The sequence below is a fragment of the Pan troglodytes genome, chromosome 6, assembly GCF_028858775.2.
Source record: "Pan troglodytes isolate AG18354 chromosome 6, NHGRI_mPanTro3-v2.0_pri, whole genome shotgun sequence".
Classification (NCBI taxonomy): Eukaryota; Metazoa; Chordata; class Mammalia; order Primates; family Hominidae; genus Pan; species Pan troglodytes.
The window spans coordinates 143,111,653-143,131,929 of record NC_072404.2 but is presented as its reverse complement, the minus strand read 5'-3'; the positions used below and the strand labels follow the sequence as shown (position 1 = coordinate 143,131,929).

General features: G+C 39.9%; 1 protein-coding gene across 1 annotated transcript in view; it reads right to left on the bottom strand.

Annotated features, from left to right (window-relative positions):
• The window catches only part of SND1 (staphylococcal nuclease and tudor domain containing 1), a 437,045-nt gene that overhangs the window by 374,887 nt on the left and 41,881 nt on the right, over positions 1 to 20,277 (bottom strand). The window contains exons 3-9 of the mRNA XM_527879.8: positions 19,096 to 19,216; positions 15,083 to 15,161; positions 12,713 to 12,873; positions 11,512 to 11,603; positions 10,715 to 10,873; positions 9,085 to 9,191; positions 6,420 to 6,510 (exon numbers count right to left, since the gene is read on the bottom strand). Of these exons, the coding sequence (XP_527879.3) occupies positions 6,420 to 6,510; positions 9,085 to 9,191; positions 10,715 to 10,873; positions 11,512 to 11,603; positions 12,713 to 12,873; positions 15,083 to 15,161; positions 19,096 to 19,216 (810 nt within the window). The remainder of the gene's footprint in view (positions 1 to 6,419; positions 6,511 to 9,084; positions 9,192 to 10,714; positions 10,874 to 11,511; positions 11,604 to 12,712; positions 12,874 to 15,082; positions 15,162 to 19,095; positions 19,217 to 20,277) is intronic.

Sequence of the window (20,277 nt, the reverse complement as noted above, 5' to 3'; positions counted from 1 at the left end):
CTGCAATGCCCAAGGATCCAGCAGCAGGAACAGGGAAGCCAAGCCACGTGCTCAGGGGATCATATGGCTACAAACAGCACAGATCAGCTAAAACGCCACAGGGAAGGCAGGGAGGGAACTGGCAGGCCACGACAGGCACAAAAGTCTCGGGCAAGCTCAGCTAATCGCTGTGAAGTGAACATGCTTCTCTGCTAACCTGGAAAGACAAGGAGAGCCCTTCCTTTGCATTTCATTCCTCAAGAAGTAAAACTGCTTAAGCAGACAAAGGGAACCAGTCTCTCAATAGGCCACATGTATAAGAGAATACTTTGTCAAGTTTCACATTTCTCAGGCTTAAGCCTCTTGGCACTCTGACCTACAGCTTTGCCTCAGTTCCAGAAATCAACTGTAGAGCCCCAGAGGCATCCAGTTAGAGGCCATAGGTTACCCTTTGCAGGCTTTTGAGGCTTTTAGCGGGGCCCTGTACAATTAATTCCTAAAAAACAGGGTGATTGTTGAAGAGAGAATCACTATTTGTTAAGGCTTCACAATCACATGATCTTGAAAGCAGAATCACTCAGGGAAGACTTGCAGGACTTTCAGACTATGTGAAGGTCCCAGGTACCTTAGAACTTTTTTAGGATTCCCTGAAAAAAGCTGTTTGCCACTAACAGATATTTTAAATCAGGTAAAATGATACAGAACTGCTGTTGAGTTCCAGGTTATGAAAAGTAATGCATGTATTTTTTTCATTTTTAACTTAATGTTGCTATCCAGTGTTCTACAAGAAAGGCTGGCAAACTATGGCCCAAGGGCCATCCAGCCCACTTCATATTGTTATAAAGTTTTCCTGGAATATTGCCACAACCATTCATTTACACACTGTCCATGTCTGTTCTCCTGCTACCATGGCAGGGTTCAGTAGTTGCAACAGAGACCACATGGCCACCAAGCCTAAAATATTTACAATGTGGGCCTTTAAGAAAAAGCTGTCCAATCCCTGTTTTACAACATATTAGAAAATGAACACACTTAGTGGTATATACTGGTTAACATTTCTAAATACATGTTTGGCAAATGTGAGCCAAATCATTTCTAAGGAAATAACTGCCAATTACTTGGAGATTTATTCCACTTTCTAAATAATGAAAAAAATTCTCAACTACATGAATATAAACCTATTAGAGACTGGTCAAAAATATTATGTTGCAGCCTACAATGAAATATTACACATCAATTAAACAAGTAAGCTCTTTATTTTGGGTCCCTCTCTAAACACCTCTAGATAAAAGGGATCTGTAAAACGTATCTATACATAAGCCCAAAAGGAAGAAGATAATGAGAGAGAACACTGCAACAAAACTCTGGAAGCTGGAAAGCAGATGGATGAGTAGTAACTTACTCCACTGACTCACAAAAGCTAAATCCTGAGACAGTGGCGAGAAAACACAATAGGCAATCTGATTTATACCGCAGTCCCACTCTCCCTAATCTGCCAAGACTCAGAAACTGTCAAATCAAGCATCTCAATTGGGAATGAAAATGGGACCAAAAACGATGGATGGTTTCAAATCTTTGTAAGAAGCAGATGGATTTCAAGATGTATACCCTGGCCAGGCATGGTGGGTCACACCTGTAATCCCTGCAACTTTGGGAGGCCAAGGTGGGAGGATCACTTGAGCCCAGGAGTTCAAGACCAGCCTGGGCAACATAGGGAGACCTCATCTCTACAAAAAATTTAAAAATTAGCCAGGTGTGTTAGCGTGCACCTGTAGTCCCAGCTATTCGGGAGGCTGAGGCACGAGGATCGCTTAAGCCCATGAGCTTGAAGCTGCAGTGAGCTGTGATGGCACCACTGCACTCCAGCCTGGGTGACAGAGCAAGACCCTGTCTCAAAAACAAACAAGCAAATATGTATACCCTAAATCCCACACTAGGGTCATTGCTTCTAAACTCAGTGTTTTAATATCTTATTCTCAAATAAGACAGAAAACCAAGACTCAGCAAATATCTGAGGAAAGCCTCTAATATGAAAAATAAGGGACCAAAATAACCCAAGAAGGGGAGAGGAGAGGCTTGAAGAACATAGTGAGTGCACAGTAAAAATGAAACTAAAAAAAAAAAAAAAAATCAATTTCGCAGAAAGCTAAGAGATGATTTTTATCTCTGAAGTCAGTATAAAACTTTATTTTTTAAAATAGTAAAAGAGAAACATGCAGAGAACAAAAAAAGTTCTTAAAAAATAAAACAGTATCATGTCAATAAAACTACTGAAAGGTAACTATAAAGAAATCTAAAAAGAACAGAAGATGAGATAGAAAATAGGAGAAAAAAACTGGAAGATGAGCCCACAAAATCCAACAACCAAATAATAGGAGTTCTAGAAAAAAGAGAACAAAGATTCTAGATGGAAACCAACAAAAGAGTTGGGAGAAAAAGTCTCAGAACAAAACAACTAAACATTGAGGCATAATATGCTCAAATATAGATAAACAAAGTGCATCGCTATGAAATGTTGGAACATTAGGATCAAAAAGAATTTGCTAAAACCTTTCAGAAAGAAAAAAATATATAAGGATAAGAAATCAGGATGGTTTCAGATCCATAAAAAAATAAGAAATCAAAAAAGTTTCTGATAACTACTGACAGTGGAGTGATACTGATAGATACAATTCTAATGGAAAATGACTTCTAAAATAAAATTCTATATCCAGCTAAAATATCAAGTGTATGTAGAGAATGGACATGAAAGGTCTCAGAAAATTTACCTCCCAAGCATTCTTTGCCACGAAGTTAGAGAATGTATGCCACTAAAACAAAGTTGCAAATTATAAAGAGGAAGCTGTGAGATCCAGCAATCCTAGCTCCAATCCAAGAGTAAGGCAAAGAAATCCCTCAGGACAATGGTGAAGAAATCCAAAGATGACAGCTCTAAAACAGGCAAAAAGAGAAACCAGTCCAGATTGATGCAGGTTGCAAAGCTCCAAGATACTGTTAGCAGACTGAATGAATCTCCTCTTGAGAGGAGATTTAGACAGAGTTTAGAGGCTGAATTAAAATAAGTATGCAAAAAAATGTAAATTTTAAAAATTATTAACTCCAGGGAAAACAAAAAAATTTTGCAGGAAACTAGAAGTAGCCATAATATGCTATATAGCACAGTGGTGATTATCACTTAAAATAAATACTGAATATTAACTAACTTATGACATAATCATATTGGAAGAACTGGGTAAGAGCACTGTGCGCCCACTTGAGTATGTGTGCTTATGTGAAAAAACTAAGCCCTCCTCTTCCATGGTATGAAGGAAAGGAGTTGCCCTTAAACTGAAAAATTAAGAAATAGCCATGTAAATGTTTTATTCAGAGATGAATTAGCCAAGAGTTGAAAGTGACTGCCTCAAGGAAGAGTGAAATTGAACTGGTACATTCTTTAGTAAGCCTATAAAAAATTTTTAAATTTTCTGTATTAAAAATAAAAATGTGCAAACTTAAAAATTACATACAAAAGAGTACAGATCAGTGCTATTCAAAGTGGCTGCCAGTCTGCAGTAAGATAAGGAACTTGTACTAGAACATTAATCAACTACATCACTAAGAACATTGCTGACTTTTTTTTTTTTTTTTTTTTGTAGTAAGCTTGATGAAGGAAGTAATGCCTTGATTTACATTCTGGCCCAAGCTCCTTATGTCACTTTATCAAGGCATTTTGAGTAGGACTGGTATAGATCAGAGATCATCAAACTATTAAGTAAAAAGCCAGATAACAAATATTTTAGGCTTTGCAGGCCACGCAGTTTCTATCACAACTACTCACCTCTGCCATTATAGCACAAGAACAGACACACACAATACACAAGCGAACACATATAGCTATGTTCCAATTTATTTACGATACTGACATTTAATTTCACATAATTTTCACATGCCACGATATATTTTTTATTAACGCAAAATCCATTTTTTTCAGTGTAAAATCCACAGATCATGCAAAAACAAGTGCCCAGCCAAATTCAGCCCATGGGCCATAGTTTGCCAACCTTGAGACAGACACTATGATCAACTTTGTTAAAAAAAAAAAAAATTAAAAAACAAGGCCAAGTCATAGTGTTTCATGTACTATGGGTATTTATGCTTATCTTCTTTATGTTTTTTTCCTGTTTTAAAAGCAAAACGAATGCTAAAGAATTTTTAAAAGTCAAGTTTTAAAAACTCTTTTCCCATTTCTCTCTACCCTCTAAGCGGACGTGTACCCAAATAGTCTCAATTTATGTTTCAATTTCTACAGAAGATTGGTTATTCCTCATAATTCTCCATCAGATGATTCCTAGAGGCAATCTCCTCTACTTTGGCACTGTAATGAATAAAACTTCATTGTCATGATAAAAGCCTCGCTCTCTTTTAAAGAAAAAAACAGATCCTAGGATCCTAGATTTTTGAAAATGGAAAAAATTCTTCTACAGGTAGGTCTCCCTTTTCTAATTACCAATAAAGTCATATTTAAGATAAATGCAAAGCTCAATAATCTAAATCCTTTGAATTTTGTTCTTATGCAGTGCTTTAGTTAACTCCCCAACCAGCCAAGGCCCAAAACTCTTCAAAATATTCTAGGTTTTTCTACAAACTCAGTTTTAATAGAGGACAGGCTGGTAGGAACACGACAGGGTACTAAGATCCTCACATGCCTCATCTACATCACTAATGTCACAGACTCTCAAAGTGAAGATGGCGAAAAATTGAAGGCCTGCCTCCCTTTTTGGGTGAAAAATCATCCTTTCATTCTGTAGCTATGTTAACACAGCTATGCTAACTACGGGAAGCATAAGCACAACTGAGTGAGTTCCAAGTAGGCAGAGCAAGCCATGTCCAAGTGTCCACACAGGTACACGCCTCACACAGAAGGGACATTGTGGTCTGCAACAAGACCTGGAGGATGCCAGGATATCCCAACAGGTGCAAGTCCCACTCATGCCTACCAAAAGGAATGATTATGGCTAACCTCACGGCTGCCTGGACATCACCTACAAAAAGAGGGAAAGAGGCCACTAGACCACTCTGTGACCTATTACTTTGGGCATCATAAAAAAGAGAGTGAAGAAATTTAGCCAGTTCCTCAGAGGTTGCTAAAAGACAGGCTTTCTCAGGCTCACAGTGCCACCTAGTGGCTTTCCATCCTAAACTCATGGTTAGTTGACAGGGAGACAGAACCTCTCAGTCCAAGAATTTGGCACTTAACCACTTTTAGCCCATAAAAACAAAACTTCTAGCATCTCTTGGCAAAAGTAAAAATAGGCTGGAAAACATTACAGCATTTTGGGAAGACACAGAGAGCAGGTCTACTACTCAAGTTACAAAACCATGCAACTAAGAAAAAACATTTTTATAGCACTGCTGATACCACCAAGGATAATAGCTCTAGTTCCCTTCAAAGCAGTCTATCCCAAGACATATCAATGGAGAACTCTCGGGGCAGCGGGGCGGGGGTGGGGGGAACCAAGAGCTCCAAAACAGAAAGAAGAGAAACTTGAGGTCATATATTTATAGGTGCTCCTTGATTTGCACCAGGGTTAACTCCTGATAAACCCAACATAAGCTGAAAATGCTGTAAGTTGAAAATGCATTTATCTCTCTTCAGCCAGGAAGGAAGGGAGGAAGGGAGGGAGGAAGGCAGGAAGGGAGGAAGGGAGGAAGGGAGGAAGGGAGGAAGGAAGGAAGGAAGGGAGGGAGGGAGAAAGGAAGGAAGGAAAGAAGGGCACTTAATACAACGTACCAAACATCACAGCTTGGCCTAACCTACCTTAGGTTAGGTAGCCTACTTTTGCTTAGGTTAGTTTACATAACCTACCAAACATCATAGCTTGGCCTAACCTACCTTAAACACATTTGGAACACTTACATAAGTCTACAATTGGGCAAAATAATCTAACACAAAGCCTGTTTTATAATAAAGTGTTGAATATCTCATTTAATTAATTTACTGAATACTAGACCAAAAGTGATAAACAGAATGGCTGTATGGATACTCCAAATGTGGTTCCTACTGAGTATCTATTGCTTTCACACCACTGTAAAGTCAAAATATCTTAAGTCGACCCAGCATAAGTCAGGGACCATCTATACTTGGACATAGGAAATCTTAAGACAATGCTATTTGCTAGGCAGATAAAAAAGAAGTCCTAAAATATGAGAGATATTTCAAGCTAGTTTGAAGTTAGCTAATTTACAAAGAAATTTAAATAGTCTAATGGTTTCTAAACCCCCTACAATAAACACACACACGCACAAACACACACACACACACACACACACACACACACACACTCCTACTGGCTTGCCTTGAAATTTTCAAGAGCTTCAGCATTTCTAATTGTTCAAATCCTTGTATTATTACTCACCTGGCAATGTCCACTATGCATATCAAGATGCTGAGAATGACTCACCTTGGCAACAAACTGCTTGTCCTTTTGGTCCAAATTAGCTGTGGGAGCCACATAGTCTCTCCATATTCTCAGCCTGCGCTCTTTGGCAAACCTGGCAACAAAGCAAGGATGCAAGATCATTCAGACTCAGCAAATGGAATCCACCACTACCATGGGAGCACAGTTGGTGCAGCATCCTACTCTACCCTATAGATGTATCCAGAAGAAAGACTACCAATCAAACCAGAACAAAGAGCGAGAGTAAATGAAAACATGCAAGATACATATATAAAATGTAAGCCCACAGCTGGGAGACTATGGTCCAGGCATACAATTTTTTGAGCCTAGATGGTTCAAGTCCACCTTCATTATTAACTCTGGTTTATCTACTATCTCCTGGGTGACTACTACAAAGAAATGGGAAGAACCCACACATCTAAACAAACATATTTCTTAAAAAGCACAGACCTGCTCAATTTCTATCTGAATTACAAAAATGTTACCAGCTACCAAATCCTATATATAAGAACAAAACTGTCATGACAGTGCATCTATAGAATAATTAGAAAATGAACAAAATCCTCATAAGTTCACTGACAAGAGTTTAAAAAAAAAAAAACCTATGTAGCCAGAAATTTATTTTGAAGTATTATGCCCAGTAGATATTTTCTGAGCCAGACTATGAGTAGGAAATGGAATATGTGCAAAGATTAAAAAAAATCAATGAACAGCTGTCTTAAACCACTTACAAATAAGTGGATACATGTGCAGTGAAAAGGAACTATTATTTCTGAAAACAGTATTGCAATCTTTTGTTTTAGAGAAGCACTAAAATGAGAAAAACACAAAGCAGGATGTAGTAGTTGTAAAATACAAGAAGTAATTCAATACAGAGGATGCAATTTTACCTACAATTCAAGTAGCTCAAATACAGCATGCAAAACAGCAGACAAGTAATCACATATTATCAAAATAGGATTTGCATTCTCTGGTCTAAGCTTGTTTTTTAATGATGAGCACTCCCCCAAAAAATCCATAAAATCTTCTACCGATGTCATATAACATGTAGATATTATTTTCATTGCATTCACTTTCTTGAAAGAAAGGCAAGATACTGGGCCAGGCACAGTGGCTCACACCTGTAATCCCAGCACTTTGGGAGGCCAAGGCAGGCGGATCACGAGGTCAGGAGATCGAGACCATCCTGGCCAACGTGGTGAAACCCAGTCTCCACTAAAATACAAAAAAAAAATTAGCCAGGTGTGGTGGCATGCGCCTGTAGTCCCAGCTACTGGGGAGGCTGAGACAGAGGAATCGCTTGAACCAGGGAGGTAGAGGTTGCAGTAAGTGGAGATCATGCCACTGCACTCCAGCCTGGCAACAGAGCAAGACTCCGTCTCAAAAAAAAGGGGGTGGGGGGGCAAGAAATTAAAGAATGCAAAAAAAAAATCAAATTAATTTAGAATACTAATGAACATAACAGGATTCTCTGAACCAAAAAACAGAAATTGAGCATTGTAGAATAATCAGAAGTATTTGGAACACTGTACTTGATACGGTTTTTATATCTTTCTAACTTAATTGTAAACAACATAAAAAAATTCTAAGCAATCACTGTTCTTTTCCATCAGACAATACACATGTCAGATGTGCCACATCAAATGGCCTAGATTAATATCTACTTTTATAAAAACCTGCAAATACTTCTGCTTATAGGTACTCAAGGATGAAAAAGACCTAAGAAATGGAATAAATACTATAGTTATTCATTCACGTCGTTGCACATCTCTTAGCTGTATATCTCAGTCACAAAAATGTAGTTATCAAGACCATTATAACTTTAAGATTCTGAAACAAGTCATACAGCAAGCCTTGAGAGTGGACTACTGTCATCAGCTGTGTGTTGTCTTTGCTTAAATGTATCATGCAAGGTGGTGATTCAGACTTTCCCGAGCATCATTTCCATTCATCTATTGTTGCTACCTGCTTTATTTTCTTCCATCTACCCCATCAAATGGAGAAAGTTCACCTTCACCTACATCTACATCTACATCTACATCTTGATGCTGACAGTTGAAATGTCGACTAATATTTGGAATTTCTACATGCAGTTTTCTAGAAACAAGTTATTCCTATATCTGCTTTAATGATAGCCAACAAGTCAAAAACACACCAATAACGTCTCAGAGTTATATTAGCGTTTATAACTGAAACACACTTTTAAATAAGTTAGGGCATAGGCCTCACAACAATATTGAATGGTCCTGGTTTAAAACCTACAGGCTCTGTCTTTCCATCATACCCCTGCTCTTGTCTATCTGTTTGGGAGCAGCTAATAAGCAATTTCATCTTTCTCAAATAAGCTTCAAGTTTATTACATTCCAAATGTCTAAAACCCAGAACTTAAGCAAGGGGCTTGGGAAAAAAATGACCTGAAAACATTAAAAAAGCAAATCAAGTGAAGAATAATGTCTAAGTGAAAACTGTAAGTCCTTACCATCCAGCATTCAATTAGACTGAACCTGAAGACCAATATTTAAGTCACTCCTCTATAAGGAACTGCCCTACTCCTTTACTGAAGTAAAATGAACACTGACACACAGGGGTGTGAGCAAATCACCAGATTTCTTTCCCTAAAGATCCTTAACAAGATCCACAGCTGGAAGGCCTCTTGGACAGACCTTACCTCTCTGCCGCCCTCAGCTTTTCTGCGCCCCGGGTGTAAACTGCAATCGACCAGTCCACACAGCGTGCGAAACCTTCCTTCAGGAGGAGCTCTGTGATGTTGCCATTCTGAAAAACAAGGTACATGAGAGGCAGGCACGGATTAGACTCTGTTGCAAAAGAATCCATTTCTCTAGACTTCTGACACAATTAACACAGTCACAAACTAGTCTGCAGTTTGTTTGTTTGTTTGTTTGTTTACAGTAGAGTAGCTTCTCTCACTACGAAACCACTCCTAAGATGGGAGAGATGCCACTCTGAGACTCCTTTCAATAGCCTTAGCTTCGTATCCCAACAATATCCACCATAATAACTCACTTAATAGGAGTAGGATAAATGCTAGTGGCACTGAATGGAATTGACATTTCAATAGCTCTTCTTGTGGGCAGAGGAGGATGTTAATCTTTAATAGAGATTACACCTTATTCTTCCCTCCCTTAAGATCAGCACTTCCTCCCCCTTTCATAAGAGCTGAAGAACAGGCTGAGCAGGGAATAACGGAAGCTACATTTTGCCCAGTGAATTAAAATTCACACTGTACTGTAACACAGAGCCATCTGGCAGGGCACAGCCAGACAGCACTGCAGAAGAAACAGACATGACCTTGGCACACCCCAAACCAAGCCTTTCAACCTTCCACAACTGCCATCATGGAAGAATTATCTAGCCAAAGAGTAAGTAGCTTAGCTCTGTATTGGACACAGGTTAAAATAATGAAAATCCATTCAATTTCAGGTGTTAAAAAGAAGGCCATCTTACATCTAAGAATAACCCAACTATCAAAGTGCACAATAAGGTAAAACATCCAAGAATCGGAACTATAAGAACATAAAGAACCTACTCCCTGCTAAAAGCAGAGTTAGGAGGTAGCTGGATAAAGCCTGGAATACAAAACATAATTTTTCCATACCTCAGTTTCCTCATCATTGATCTACCAATACTTCAGCTAGCTGACTTCTAGACCTCATCAACCCTATTCTACAAATTTCAGTTCTACTTCTAATGAATGTAGCAACCCCTAGGACCAAACAGTTAGATAAATATGTGATCAAGTTCCTCTTCTTCTTATGAACCCAATAACACTTGAGATTAATTTCCTAAAGGTGAGAAAATTGTCCAATTCTGTAAGACAAATGATAACTCCCTAGAAAACGCCTCAAAAATCAGCAGATATTAATAATAATCCTGCCACAATTTTTTTTTTGAGACAGAGTCTTGCTCTGTTGCCCAGGCTGGAGTGCAGTGGTGCAATCTCGGCTCACTGCAACCTCCGCCTCCCGGGTTCAAGCGGTTCTCCTGCCTCAGCCTCCTGAGTAGCTGGGACTATAGGCGCATGCCACCACGACAGGCTAATTTTTGTATTTTTAGTAGAAACAGGGTTTCACCATGTTGGCCAGGATGGTCTCAATCTCCTGACTTCGTGATCCACCCGCCTTGGCCTCCCAAAGTGGTGGGATTACAGGCGTGAGCCACCACAACTGGCCAATATCTTAATGGATGTTAAATACAGAGAAAGAGAAGCAAACCCCTGTTCTTCAAACCCCAAATGCATCCCTAGCCCATCACCACCCAGTCTGCACAGACACACTCACTGGATGAAGGATGGTACCCAGAATGTTCTGGTTGTGGCAGCTCTCCAGAATGATCTGAACATCTCTCTGAAGCAGTCGCGACTCGGTGAAAAATTTGGCTTCTGCAGCAAAAGGCTCTGGAGTTTCACTGCCATCTGCTTCCCGTCGAAAAGTTGGGCACTAAAGCAAAGGCAAGGTAGGTGAGTAATGCAGCCTAAATGTGAGTGCTAGGCACTCTCGCCCCACACTAAGCCTTCCAAAAAACACACATGCCACAAAGCTAAACTCAGGAAGGTCTTAAATCAGTCCTTCTAATTTAAAACACACTGGTAAAAAGGGACTGGAAATATCATCATCTCAGACTTCTTGGCAAAGGTAGACAATAAAACTCACATTATCGTGAGGACAATAATTTTAATTACAGTAAAAAGTGGCCCCTTACCAAAAAAAGACTTGCCAGTGCTCAGCTTTTAATCTCTGATTTTTTAAAAACCAAAATGAATGTTTTACATTAATGCTTAATGCAAGCCATATTCATCAAACTTCATAGCCTCTCATTGTTCCATTTCTCTAGGTTTACATACTTAACAACCCTAAGCACAGCCCATTCTAGACCCAGAATACTTTAAAAAATAAATAAATAATTTGATCCAATTAGAACTGTCGTACTACAAAGTTTAAACTAAAACAAGTATAAAGTCAATGTTAATGGCCCACATTAGGAAGAAACAGCAGATCCGAAGTCCCCAAGTAGAAGAATACATCACTGAACATCCACACACTCTAAACCCACCACGCAGCCAAGAGTATGGTCTGACCTTGATGCCTGACAGCATGACTGTAACCAGGTAGTAATCTGGGAGGAGCAGGGCCCTGACCACACTGCCGTCCCGCACATGCTCGATGATAGCTGTGTGACAGAATAAACAGCTTAAGTCCTTAGCAAACATCCTAACAAGGATAAACACTGCCCAATCAAACTGCACTTAACAGTTTCCTCTCCCCAAAAACCCTGAGAAAGCCTCCCTCTGAAAAGTAAGGATGCACTTGCAGATCATGAGAGTTTACATAACAGACTCTTGCATAAATGATTCCTGGAGAATGCAGATTAGACCTGCTTCTCTGTCTTCTGAACTGTCTGGGACCTCATGGCTCACACTGAAGGTTTGTTATCCATAAGCTAGGATTCTCACCTGAGTACCAGGTACCCAACAAAAAATAATTAGTAACTTAAGATTGGTAAAAATCTTATTTTACAGAGTCTGCAGTTAGCAAGGTCTCAAAACCGGGCCAAAAACTATATAGCATATAAATACACATACAGTCAGCCCTCTATATCCATAGGTTTCACATTCATGGAGTCAACCAACCACAGGTCAAAAATATTCAGAAAAAAGAAAAATTCCACAAAGTTCCAAAAAGCAAAACATGAATTTGCCACACACCAAGTATTATGTTGAGTCCACACAGATGAAGTGGTGTATAGGCACTATAATAGGTATTGTAAGTAATCTAGCAATGATTTAAAGTATATGAGAGGATGTGAGTGGGTTATAGGCAAATACTGCACCATTTTATATAAAGGACTCGAGCATCTTTGATTCTGGTATTCCCGGGAGGAAGAGCGGGATAGGGTCCTGGAACCAATCCCCAATGAAGCATGACCGTATCTGTTTAGATGTATACAGAATACATTTTGCTACCTTTAAGTTTTAGGGTTGGTATTTAAGTAGCCTTCTTTTAGAGAACAGAACACAATCAATGTGCAAAATACCAGCAATTTACTACCCTGCAACAGCACAGGACTAGCTTCTGCAGAATGTATCTGATGTGATCTACATGAACTGAGTCCAAATTCCCTTCTGAAATACTAAGGTGCTGTTTTAACCTTAAGGATTTCCCATGGATACTAAATAAGTATAAGAAAGGCTTACTAGATTTTACAAACCTCAAGAAGCAAAGAGTGCAAACAGAAAGAAATCACCCTGAGTCGTATCTGTCTGTTCCCACCAGCCTCACCATTAACAGGCTTCTGGTGGTGTGAGTCCACAAAGTGCCTTGGGTTTTCAATGGTATACTTGAGATCCCGGATAGTATGTGAACCGTTCCCCTCACTCCACATCCCTTTCTTGGCTGCCTTTGCTTGTTCTTCACATTCTGAAAGCCGGTTCTGCTCAGGACTGGGACATAAAAAATAAACAAGAGTGGTTAGTGAGTTCACAAACAGAAATATGAGGCTCTCTGATATAGGTTTTCTTCAGCATCTTCACCCCTTGAAGACAACAAAGGTCTGTTTCAGATCTATGGCTTAAGACCCAAGCCTATAACCAGAAAATCACCATGATTGCAATTTCTAGATTCCAAACTTGTCCTTTCAAACAAAAGGTTAAATAGTAAGAGTATTTAATGAGACGATCTAAAGAACACACATCTCAGTACTGCCACCATCACTGATCAGAAGAGAACAAGTTAGTGGCTCAGAGTTGCTCCAGGTGGTAGAGCTTCATTTAACCATCCCGGATTCAGGAACTGGAATACCAGGCACAGCTCAGTAGTGCAGAGAAGCCGACTAAGAACCACTCTTTCTCTCTCTCAGTTTACAGAACAAGGCTGAGGAATGTGGAATGAACACTGCTATCACAGATAATGTTACCCCCAAACTACTTACACATTCAATAAGGCAAGCTAGACAAAAGCAGCTTGAAAATGGAAGCCTCCTCCTTCATCAGGCAAGAAACCAAATTATGTACTAGAGCAGCCAAAATATCAGTAGACAAATCAAATCAAGTTTTTAAAAAAAGGCTAGAAATGGCTCCTCTTTCTCTGTTATATCTGAGCTAAAGGCAGCATGGAACTGCATGGCTTTTGCATAATCTCAGACACTCGGTGCCATCAACGGCTGTATGCATAAACTGAATCTCTTCTCATCTTCAGCAGGAGGGATTCCTAAGCAAGGATGACCTACCAATTTCTCAAGCCAGAAGTCTTCACCTCTCTTCCCTACCCCAAAAGGCAACCACACCCTCAGGGATCCAAATTCACAGTCAAAATTAGATGAAGAAATGTAGTGTAAGAGATTGAACCAAACACAAAACTGGGAAAAAGTGACTTGAAGTCAAAACAATTTTGGAGGAAAAAGGACCGGTACTCCAAGGGAGATTTATTTGTTGAGATGGTCCAGTCCTGCTGTGAGATTTTTTTATTATTCATTCCAATTGCAAACTGAATTCCCCAAAAATACTGAAATGGTAATCAAGCCAGTAATTGTCCTTAAGATACAAATTTGGCATACGTCCAAAAACACCACCAAAACAAGTATCTTAATTCAACAAATTCCCACTGGCACACCCCAATTATAGAGTCCAGCAAATGTCTCCTTGCAGTCAGAAAGGACCACACAAGTCTATGGTGAAAGACCTGGCCCCTATGTCTGTGAAGGTAGAAAGAATGCAAAAGGCGCATTTTTGCCTTTGCTCATCCTCATCATTGGTATACCTCATGCAAATGTTTCTCTAAAGCCTTTCCTACAGCTATGACAGTCATATAAGACAGCAGGGACTTAATGATATAAAACAGCATTATTATAGCCTCCAAATTACAGATGTAGCACTTTTCAGAGACTAAAGTGTTAATGAAAGCCAGCTGCAATCCATCCTACTGACAGCCAACACTAGTGAACTTGAACATGATATACATACTATAAACCTGACATACACACAACCCCTTTCTAACAGGTTCACATTGCCATTGGCTAAACAAATACATTTTACCTATTAAGCAACTACAGATACATAAACAACACAGACTTGAAAGACTTTGAAGAGATATAAATTTTTCCTGACTCTGAAAACAGAACAAGTGAGGCCTTGTCAGTTTCTCCAGATTCTAAATAACAGATTTTGCTTTGTATTCTATTTATTCACCCCCTTAATTTTGACTGTACTTATTCCTTGCACTGACTGTATATCTACTTGTTTACTGCCTGTCTCCCCATTAAAATGTCAGCAGAAGCTAAGTCTATTCACACTATATTCTCAGTGCCTAGAAAACTGCCTGGCACATAGTAAGTGCTCAATAAATATTTGGGACTGGCTAGACAGACAGATAAATACTCTGGAACTGAATATCTAGTCTAAGACTTGTTGACTCTTATGAATATGAAGAATAGAATTGCCTAGTCTCAAAGCCTGTGTTTAAAAGAGTCATATACCTCAAACACCATTAATGAATGCTGAGTGACTTCCTAGCTCAGAATAATCCATACCTGGGCAAGAATGTCCGCGAAGGTGTGAAAGCCCCTGCAGTTACCCATGTCTGGGGGCAAGAATGAAAAATGCAGCAAAGCCAATTTACTGCTGTCAGAGAGACAGCGGAGTAATGAATACTTACTTATTAGCTCTCATGCCTTCTCTCCGGGTGGCTAAGCCCTCTGCAACCAGTGATTCTGCAATGTTTTCCCCATTGGTATCTGAGGAGGAAAAGGGGGGATTTAAAAACAACATTCAAACCTGCCTCCAACAGCAACAGAGCCCAAATGGGACCACTTTCACACTTAGCTCCTCAAGGAGAATAATGCTGCCAGAGAAATGGACACAGCAGCAATGTAGCATTGGGTTTTTCAGAAAACCTCTTTTCCCATAATATCTAGTCTCTAGGACCCAAAGTTCTATCAATCTTCTTCTCAGGACTTTGTTTTTAATTTTCTAGTGTATCTTCCAGGCCAAACGCAATCTCAGGAACCATGGGAGACGGACAAGAAAGCAAGACACACACAGCTGGCAGCTCAAGAGAGTATAAAGTGGTGACTGGAGGAATAGAAGCCTGGAGCTGAACACAAATCCAGCTGCTTAATAGCTTCGACAAGCTCTCCCAGCATCTTAATTTACTCAACTCTAAAGTGGGGAGAGCACTTGCCTTGATGGGTTCTTGTGAGAATTAAATAGTAATGTGTGTAAATCACCAAGCACAGTGCCAAGCGCATGGCAAGAATTAGAAAAAGTTAGTCCCTTCACCGTGTACGATCAGAGAGACGGATTCATTTAGGGCTGGCTATCACACGTTATGCCAGAAAGTCCAATTCCTCTCAGGGATGTCCTATTCTCTGCTCCAAGAGGACACCAAGACAAGCTACACCATTTGACAAAGACTTTCTCTTGCTCTCATATACTGAGAGAACACTGGCTAGATTTCTCATCTCTCACAAAGCAGCCATCAGACCTAGCAAGAAAAATAAAGTTAAACATAAAATCCAATCTGATTAGGTTCTACCCAGGCACTTGAAATATTAATTGTAGTTCGAGGCTATTGAAAAAGCTTTCAGGCTCAGTGTTTTCTCTTAAATCTCTGCTTGTCGGCCAAAACCATAAAGGAAGACATCTATGAGGGAATAATCACATAAAAATCTTTAATATGGCAGAGAACAAGCTCCAAGATAATCTGAAACACAGCAGTCTAACTGATAGGTAATGTCAGCAAATAATAAAATTCGGTAAGATTTACATTCGGCACACTACACATCGACCTCTGCAAGCAGTAACAGGTACATACACCGCCCCACAAGCCCAACCTAATTGCCTCGCCATTATCATGCCCAAATTTCTGCAGGGGCAAATCTTAAGCCTCTTTTCCTACCAAGAAAAGTTGAACTGAGAAGTTTATACAAAGAAGGTTCAGGTTCTGAGGGTGAGTGTGGATCACCTGACCCTTTCTGTTGAGGTTACTGCTGAGGCCAGCCAAAGACACATTAGTAAATTTTGCATTGGTTCTTCCAAGCAACAGGAATCCCAAAGAGTGAAAAGTCAAAAGGAAGGACTCAACGATTAAGGGAAAATTGAGCAGTGAAGTGCCAGGAGATCTGGGGGTGGAAAGAACGAAGCCCAGGTACAAACAAGGTGAGTGACCATAAAATGGGCTGATCAACAGCACACCCGATAAGTCAGACATTTTCTTGGCACATAGCATGCTGAAATGGCCCACTTCTAAAAAGTGAGTTCTGAATGCGCCTGCAAAAAAGAGAAAAGTATCTTCCCCTGGGGTGAACCCTCAACGGAGGCAACGAAATGTGGATGATAGGAAAGTGAAACAGGAATTTGTAGGCCAAGGATCTTATTCTTGCTCCTTACTTATCAAATTCTGAATTTGACCAAGTCACATCTGGAGACGGTATTCAGAGCAGGTGAGTGATTACATTGTCTTCAAAAGCCAGAAAACGAATCATCTCTTTAATAAGTTCTAGGTTAACCACAAAGTCTCAAATTTTACCATTCTCTCCCATCATAAAAAAAAGTGGGTAGCAATAAAATAAACACAAATGCTAATTATCTAAGCCACTGTTTTCTTTCATTATAATAGAATTGGCATTAAGAGTTAGTTAAAATACCTTAGTGAAAATATTAAACATTAAACTACTTCTTTATCTTTAAAATTGAAAGATTATAGGTAATTCCAACCATTCTTTAAGTACATATTTATTGATCACCTACTGTGTGCCAGTTCTTATTCTAAACACTAATGTGTTAACATACTAAATTAAATTATATCCAGTTTGTAATGTGAGTCAGTTTAAAAAGTAAACTTTTAAAAAACAACTCTACAGATAATTTAAAATATCAGCTTCTCTTAAAATAAACAATTTGGCCATTTTGGTTGAAGACCAAGGGTATTAAAATGAATTCTTAGGGGTGCTCTACATATAGAAATATCTGTGCCCACAATTATCTGTGGTCCGGTAAGGTCTCTTGTGGGGTAACAGAAGACTGATCAGCTGTTATGGAATTGAAATTTTTTAGGTAATGAAATCCTTAACAATTGCATTTTGAAGATAGTACACTTCTTTTCCTCTTACATTCTTTCTAACCAGTAACCACTCAATAATTATCTTTAAGCGTTTTGTTTCTTACTATATTATAAGAATTACGGGTAAAAAGCAAACTTATTTCCCTTTTTGAAAAGAGGCCTTAGGTTTCTAGAATTTCTCATTCAAATAAGAAGCAGGTAGCCGTTTTCTGGGAGACTAAAAAGAGGTATTTCTCTACTAGGTAGGAAATCGAACAAGATGCCTCGAAGGTCATTCTCAACTCATTTTTCTGAGACCTCTATCATTAAAAACAGAGTCTTAGCAGAATACTGTTAGCACTGTCATTCTACCCTGCTTGCTTATTGCTAGCACTGACTATCCAACTCAAATAGATTATCCAAATCAACTCCGTTACATGAGCTATCTGAAAGGTTTTTAATCAAAGAATCATAGGAAACTTAAAAAAAATTCTGCTCCACAAATAGTTCAATGAACATAACTTCATGTTCATCTGGCTGCTTTCTGGAGAACATCCTACCAATTCCTCTTTCAACATCCTATTTCTGTTCCAACTCCATTCCTCAATCTTATTCTCTTACTACCTAATCCAAAAAGCCCAGAACATCTAATATCCCATGAACCATCTGGCCCAGCTATACAATATGCACACACACAAATATCCAGAGTGAGGTGCTTTACATATACTATTTTTTTGTTTTTTGACCAGGATCTCACTCAGTCACTCAGGCTAGAGTGCAATGGCATGATCATGGCTCACCACAGACTTGACCTCCCAGACTCAGGTGATTCTCCCACCTCAGCCTCCCGAGTAGCTACGACTACAGGCGTGCGCCACCACGCCTGGCTAATTTTTCCATAGAAACGGGGTTTTACCATGTTGCCCCAGGCTGGTCTCGAACTCTTGTGCTTAAGAGATCCTCCTGCCTCACACTCCCAAAGTGCTGGGATTACAGGTGTGAGCCACGGTGCCTGGCCTATACTATCTCTTTCAACTCTCTCAATAACTTACAAATGAAGAAACTAGGGCTTACAGAGGTTAAGGGTTAAGTAAGGGCACATGGTAGGAAATCAGAATTCTAACCTACATCTATGCAACCCCGACATCTGTGCTCCTTCCATTCCATTACAAAACATGTAGGCTGCAAAAAACCACAGGCCCTCAACAAATCTTCCTTTCCAAAAGAGTTCCCAAGAGAAGAAAAGCCACAAGATAGATAAAAGAAATAGAAGATGCAAAAGGAAATCTATAGAAATTCAATTAGCATTCTGACCTAGAAGCACAGAGCCATTGAGTTCCATGAGTGAATGGCCTAAACATGAGGAAGAATGCAACTCTATACTACATGCACCTAAACCAAGTCAGGAAAGCAGGAAAAGGGGTACACAAGGAACAGGAACACCGGGGGCATGCCTCTGTACACATATATTCCATGTGCTCAGGGCCCAAAGCATTTGCATTTATGCCTTCAGCCAACTGTCCTAGAGCTTCCTCCACCAGAACCCACACTGGCCTTCCACCACAAGAAAACTGATCTTTAACGGAACTTTAGACTTGAGAGAAATGAGTCCTCTCCCTGCAGCTCACCTTTTCCAAGGTAGATCATGCCATACTCTCGCCCCTGGGGAGTCTTGTTTTCTATCGTGAAACAGACTTCCTTCCCAATCAGCTTCTTTCGAAGGAACTCTCGAGCTGGAAATGCCCAGGGCTGAAAGACAAAACAAATATGTCACATGAGAACTGCCTAGTTTCAGATGCCAATCAGCATTCAAGCAACTTCATTCCTTCAGTAAATGTCTGAGTACCTACCATGGTCCTGGCCCTGCGCTGGACCTTGAGAATATAAAAATGAAATGCACACAATGCAGATCGCACACTTAGGGGGCTCATAAAAAAAGGAGGGTCCAGCAGTTGGTTTAACTAACACAGACACTAAAAACAGGCCTCAGAGTTTTCCAGACACTGGCAGCAGGACTTTTTCCCTATCACTGTCTGTTCAGAGTTATAGCTTACTTTGTGAATAACATTTGCCAGTGCTTTTATAGCACATACCATGTGCCAGCCACTGCTCTAAATGCTGTATATATATCAGCCCACTCCTTCAAATGGGAAGTCCAGGCTCCAGGAACCCACCTAGGCAGAGGGAAGTCATAAATAACAACTACCACCTCCATTTCTCCGCCTCTTTCCAGTTTCTAAAACAGTTTCACTGCCTATTAAACTAGCCTGAAACCAGTTAAAGCCATTGTTGGAGGAGGGACATGATTCTAGTGTTCTTATTTCAGAGTGAATCCCCTGCTCAAGTGAGCCTTATTTAAGTCATCTCCACTCCCCTCTTTAAAGATCAGCAATAGTAAGAAGATATCCCCCAAAATGGCTCTTCTTCTACTTCTGCTCTAGTCTGAAGCCTTTACAGGTCCCAACATCCTTGGGAGGACACCAGTAACAGCCCCTGACAAAGGATCACCTTGACAATGGTGATTCTTTCCTCTCACCGTTCCATGCACAGACACGAGGACTGAGCTACACATCCACACAGTAGAAGCAGAGTCTCCATGTCATCTCAAGATAATACACAAAGGGGTGGTTTTGCCCCTCCCCATCCTATCACTCCTGGGATGGTTCAGACAAACGGAGATTCTCCTCTGAAGCCATTGGCACAGTGGCCACTGGCACTTGAACTTATAGTCTGGACCTGGTTTAATGTCCCAAGTTCCCTTAGTACCAAAATGGGGAGGGATGGGGTAGGTGTTCAAGGAGCGTATGATT